Source organism: Salvelinus alpinus, chromosome 4, assembly GCF_045679555.1.
Source record: "Salvelinus alpinus chromosome 4, SLU_Salpinus.1, whole genome shotgun sequence".
NCBI lineage: Eukaryota > Metazoa > Chordata > Actinopteri > Salmoniformes > Salmonidae > Salvelinus > Salvelinus alpinus.
The window spans coordinates 66,662,775-66,668,774 of record NC_092089.1 but is presented as its reverse complement, the minus strand read 5'-3'; the positions used below and the strand labels follow the sequence as shown (position 1 = coordinate 66,668,774).

The 6,000-nt window shown below is 46.0% G+C and overlaps 1 protein-coding gene across 2 annotated transcripts in view; it reads left to right on the top strand.

Annotated features, from left to right (window-relative positions):
* The first annotated feature begins 445 nt into the window (after positions 1-445).
* The window catches only part of LOC139574188 (putative methyltransferase NSUN7), a 32,721-nt gene continuing 27,166 nt past the window's right edge, over positions 446-6,000 (top strand). The window contains exons 1-2 of one of the 2 annotated variants that reach the window (XM_071398532.1): positions 446-1,207; positions 1,510-1,932. In XM_071398532.1, the coding sequence (XP_071254633.1) occupies positions 1,584-1,932 (349 nt within the window). In that variant the 5' untranslated portion in view covers positions 446-1,207; positions 1,510-1,583. The remainder of the gene's footprint in view (positions 1,208-1,509; positions 1,933-6,000) is intronic. The other variant, XM_071398531.1, reaches the window with a different exon arrangement.

The window sequence follows — 6,000 nt, the reverse complement described above, 5'->3', positions numbered from 1 at the left end:
ATTTCAAAGATTTACAGTTCATATAAGGGAATATGTCAATGGTGGTGGATGGATTATCTTGGCAAAGGAGAAATGCTCACTAACAGGAATGTAAACAAATGTGTGCTCAAAATGTGAGTGACACTTTACATGTTGCATTTACGTTTTTGCTCATTCTAGCCCATGAGAGGGCAGATACGCACAGCGTGCAACCTACACAACAATTTTTTTTCTCAAAGTTGCCAGAATGCCACGTGCGTCCACTTATAGCAATACATTTCTAACAACATAATCATTACGAAACTTCTATTAGATCAAATAAGCCTTACGTAGTAAATTAGTATTCCATTTTTTTGCTTACCAAATTAGACACTGTCATATACACCACTTTGTCTTCTTATTGCTGTATTCTCGCGCCGACAGATTTTGGGCGTAGTTAATCCTCTCGCTTTGCCCCTTCCTCTCTGGCGTGGCGTAGTTTCGGATCAGATTTTGGGCGTAGTTAATACTCTCGCTTTGCCCCTTCCTCTCTGGCATGGCCCCTTCCTCTCTGGCATGGCGTAGTTTGGGAGATGCCTAGGCAGATGAAAGAGACTGGGTGCCACCTATTACCACTGCCAGGTTTTGGGTCCGGGATGGAGGCTATGTGGAAAGCAATGAAATGCCAGAAAAGGGGCATTAGACTAGAGAGATAGTAGGCTATGCTATGGCACATTTGATTAAACATTCAAGTCGTGTCTGTGTTACTGAAATGTAGGTATTCTTATCTGTCAAATTGAACGTAGTAGGCTACTCCCGCATAAATCTTGGATTCCAGGAAATTAGCATATAGTTACCATGGTGATGGTAGCTCGCTGATCCAAGGAGTTCCACAAAAATACTGCTAGCTACTTGAGGAAGTTTTCTGATTACTTCTAGCAAGCTAGCTAGCTTTTTAATTTGCTAGTAGATCTACTGTGTCTCACTTTTGAGAGTAAAACGACTAGGTTTCTTTCCAGCATTTTTTATTGCCAAGTTAAAGAACATCTCCAGGAGTCCGCCCATCGCGAAAAGAAGACAGCCAGATTGTAGGTGCTCAGGTTAGGTCTCAGTTTTGGTCACGTAGCCCAAACATCTGCTTCGACATAAGGAAATATGACTATGTTTGCTGCTGGTTACTGGATACCTGAGACAGAAAAGTTCTGAAGACGTCTCCCCCTCTGAAGGTAAAGACCGCAACCACTATACCGTACGTTTACTATTCAAGAAAATCGTACTGTAGCCTACCATTTGTCTCTAATTGTTGTTACGTTGTAACGTCAACACATTTCAGCAGCAGCGTTGCAATTGTACAATTAGAAGCCTGTATTTTTTGTCATGATTGTCTTTGTGTCATAAGTAGTAGTAGTAGTCCTGGTGGTTTATTATTATACTTTTATAAAAACTTTTTTTTTTAACATAATTTTGTATATCCTATCTTGGCTTGAACCCTTAACTCACAGTTACAGTGTGTCTCCAGTGTACAGTATGTGGGTGTTTTTGTCTTTTCAGGGCCTGAGTGGAGGGACAGGAGTTGGGTCGTGTTCTTGAGGTGAGCCTTGCTAGAACCAGGCAACCATAACAAGATGGTGAAAAAAAACACAGGACACTCACGACAGTCGTCCATATCCAAGACAGCTGATGGCTCCCAGATATCCAGCCTCAAAGACCTGAGCCTGCTGGATGGATCTGGCCTTGGGCAGGAGGAGACCCCAGAGCTGCCTCCAGAACCCCCCACACCTGACGAGGGCCACTTGGGCTTCCCAGACCCTGTCTACCTGCTGGCAGCAGTCATCTTTCAGAACACTCACCTGGAGAAGCCTGCTGCCCACCGATTAGTCAGTTATGGCAAGCGGGCGGTGCTGCCCCTGCCTGAGGCCAAGGATGAGGCGTACCAACGCAGCTCGTATGAGCTGGCCTTCAACACACTCAAATGTAAGTGAACAGCAGATAGGACTGTAGGCTATGGGGAAATGTATACTTAGAAAGGTTTACTATCCTTCCTCCTTCATTCTATATTTTCCTCCTTAATTGATTACAGTATGTACGTATGTATGATGGGTCCCCATTCCGCTGCATATGATTGGACGTGGTTGTCTTGAGCCACGCATGCAAGAGAAAAGCAACAAAAGCAAGCAATCGGCCATTTGAAAATGAGAATGAATAGTGTTAGGGACATTAATTGACAGGTGGAATTGAATCCTGATAGATTGATGGAAGGAAAAGTGCAAGGGAAAATCCCTTTGAATGGCCATGGGGAATTCAGTGGGATGTTACAAATCAATTGTTCACATATATATACATATATATTTATTTATCTATTATCTGTGAAACCAAGGACGGGGGGGGGGGGGGGGGGGGCAGGTCTGCGGCTGCCAAACACACAGGGCGTGTAATCACCATGGCGTTAAGGGAGAGGAAGGTTAGAGGACTGTCAGTGCAGCCCAGGAGATGGAATCGATTTCTCCTGCTCTCCCCATGTGAGAGGGGCTTTCATCTCTCTAGATTAGGCTTGCTTGTTGAGGTCCGGGTTTGCATATCAGACTAACTCGAGCTCCATTGCTTCCCTGATGCAACTGTAAAAGTGGTTGTGAAAGCAGGAGTTACGTTTCCTGGCTACCCCAGACTCCTTGCTCCGGCCAAACGTTACGCCACGCCCACAGACGTTAGTTTCTTCTCCGCAGTGAGTCTGGATCTGAGTACCTCCCCGACCCTTCACCGAGTGCGAATAACATTCAGGGCCATCTGATTGGCCCAGAAACCAATGGGTTGGGCCAGAGCTAGAACACACGTGGTTAAAACGGCAGTTTGAAAATGTGTCATTGGCTTTGATACTCTGATTGGTTAGAGACGATCCTATCCCTCATGACTTTGTTTTGTACAGCGCCCCTCGTGCCGCTCATCACCACAAACAACTTCAATGATGGCAGTCTCAGACTAAAGTACACTACATGAGTATGTGGACACCTGCTCATCGAGCATCTCATTCCAAAGTCATGGGCATTAATATGGAGTTGGTCCCCCCTTTGCTGCTATAACAGCCTCCACTCTTCTGGGAAAGCTTTCCACTAGATGTTGGAACATTGCTGTGGGGACTTGCTTCCATTCAGCCACAAGAGCATTAGTGAGGTCAGGCACTGATGTTGGGCGATTAGGCCTGGCTCACAGTCGGCGTTCCAATTCATCCCAAAGGTGTTCGATGGGGTTGAGGTCAGGGCTCTGTGCAGGCCAGTCAAGTTCTTCCACACAGATTCCGACAAACCATTTCTGTATGGACCTTGCTTTGTGCACAGGGGCATTGTCATGCTGAAACAGGAAAGGGCCTTCCCCAAACTGTTGCCACAAAGTTGGAAGCACAGAATCGTCTAGAATGTCATTGTACGCTGTAGTGTTAAGATTTCCCTTCACTGGAACTAAGGGGCCTGGCCCGAACCATGAAAAACAGCCCCAGACCATTATTTCTCCTCCACCAAACTTTACAGTTGGCACTATGCATTCGGGCAGGTAGTGTTCTCCTGTCATCCGCCAAACCCAGATTCATCCGTCGGCCTGCCAGATGGTGAAGCATGATTCATCACTCCAGAGAATCTGTTTCCACTGCTCCAGAGTCCAATGGTGGCGAGCTTTACACCACTCCAGCTGATGCTTGGCATTGCTCATTTTGATCTTAGGCTTGTGTGCGGTTGCTCGGCCATGGAAACCCATTTCACGTTTCTTCCAGAGGCAGTTTGGAGCTCGGTAGTCAGTGTTGCAACCAAGGACTGATGATTTTTACTTGCTTTCAGCATTCGGCGGTCCCGTTCTGTGAGCTTGTGTGGCCTACCACTTCGCAGCTGAGCCGTTGTAGCTCCTGGATGTTTCCACTTCACAATAACAGCACAGTAGACCAGGGCAGCTCTAGCAGGGCAGAAAATTGCCGAACTGACTCGTTGAAAAGGTGGCATCCTATGATGGTGGCACATTCTAATGCCAATGTTTGTCTATGGAGATTGCATGGCTGGGTGCTCGATTTTCTTCACCAGTCAGCAACGGGTGTGGCTGAAATAGCCAAATCCACTCATTTCAAGGGGTGTCCACATACATTTGTATATATAGTGTATGTGGCGAACAACAGAACATTGGAAGAATTTAGTGTGAGTCGTCAGGCTAGAAGTTCAAAGGTCATACAACAAAATAGGGCACACCGTGTTGGATGGAAGAGGTCTGAGATCCTATCTTACCTCTATATTTAGTATAGTATCGCTTGTCTCTATTCATTTCTATGGCTTGGAGTCCTTATTTCCAGGGGAAAAAATAGGTAAGTCGATTTTTTCTCTCTCTCATTTCAATCCCATTTTTTGTTTAATAAGTGTCATGTTATCAGTTCCACCTCATTCTGATTCTCCCCCGTCTTTCCTACCCTCATATCCCTGGAATGAGTTCATTTGGAGAGCACCAGATAGTGGGATAATGTTCTGGAGATAAAAATGTACAGCAAATGAACGGGTTATTGACTAGCAGAGGCTGACGTTGGGTAGGTCCGACCAATAATCACCACAGATGTGTCACATTTTTCTCCCCTCCTAATTGTAGTCGTTTACAATTTGGATGTGGCTCACTGTTTATAATGGGACGTGCCTACAATGTCTGCGGCAGAATTCATTTGCAAAATAAGGACATTTTCTGGCTGGTCGATAGAATGTCCGTCGTTATTACAAAAGACAAAAGGAGGCGGATCGCTACATTGTAATTGTGCCTGAACTGTGTCAATGCTGTCCTACTGTAGCCAAGATTGCTTGGTGTGGTGGAAGTTGTACACAGCCTATTTGTCCGGCACATCAGATTCGGTCACATTTGTTGCGTTTAAAAAAAATATATTGCTAACCAATGAAACGACACAGCTGAGAAAGACGCCTTAATCTCCCCCACTGTCCTCCGATGAGCGGGATGACTTCAGGTTGCAGAGATCGATATACACAACACACTGGATGCATCTTACACGCACAGCCTGGGAATGACAATGATCCAACATCGAGCTGAGGTCAGTTGTTAACATAAAAAAACAAACAAAAAAGCTTAGGCAGCAAAAACCCGGCGAGCAAAATGCCAATGAGCCCTTGTATTGATCATGTGATTATAACTCTTATCCATTCAAATCAAAAGTAGCCCTAAACCCCATAACGACACACAGAGGACAAAGTCAAGTGTTCCCGTAATGCAGTCATTATTACAGTAATGTAGACTTGTGTGTTGGGCAGTGATTTCTGACGACGTCACCCCACTCATTCACACAAAAGAACTGAACTGAATCGAGCATAGAGGAGGCGGATGGCCTGATGTTCATTGGATGGAGGTGGTTTAGTTTAGAGGGGGCCTGGTGGTAGTGTGTGTTGCTGCAGTGTACGAGATGACCCACTGTGAACCTCTTAAGTGTGAAACCAAAGGGAAATTATTACCAGGGTATCTAGGAGTATCTAGATTACAGTGATCTATTTCTGTGTCGTTCCCCCTCCTCCCTCATTCTAGTTCTCTCTTTTCCTCCCCTCTTATTTTATTTCCCCCTCTCTCTTTCTGGCTCCGCCCCACCACTCTTTTCCTCCTTCTCGTTCTCCTCTTTTTCTCTATACTTCACCAGCGCCCCAGTCATCACCTTGAATCTTGGAGGGTTGATCACATCTCTTCATGTCCCTGGTCTCAGACAAATCATTTGCTCAACGGAGAGAGAAAGAGAGAGAGGTGGGATTCCCCCCCCCCCCCATCCATCCCTCCCTCTCTCTCCATTCCCTCTCTCTGTTCTCCATTCCTCCGAGGCCCACTCCTGTCTCTTTGTCCGTAGTAGCCAGCAGCCATGTCACAGCACAGAGCTGATATGTGGCCGGAGTAGGCAGGGAGTAGGTTTATTTGACTTGAGGGGGGGCTCCTTGTTTCAGACCGTGGGAGGGAGAGAGCGAGAGAGAGGGAACATGTCATTTCTGCCCTTGGCTAAGAGCATGGCACTTTACCCCGAGACGCTTCAGCAAATAT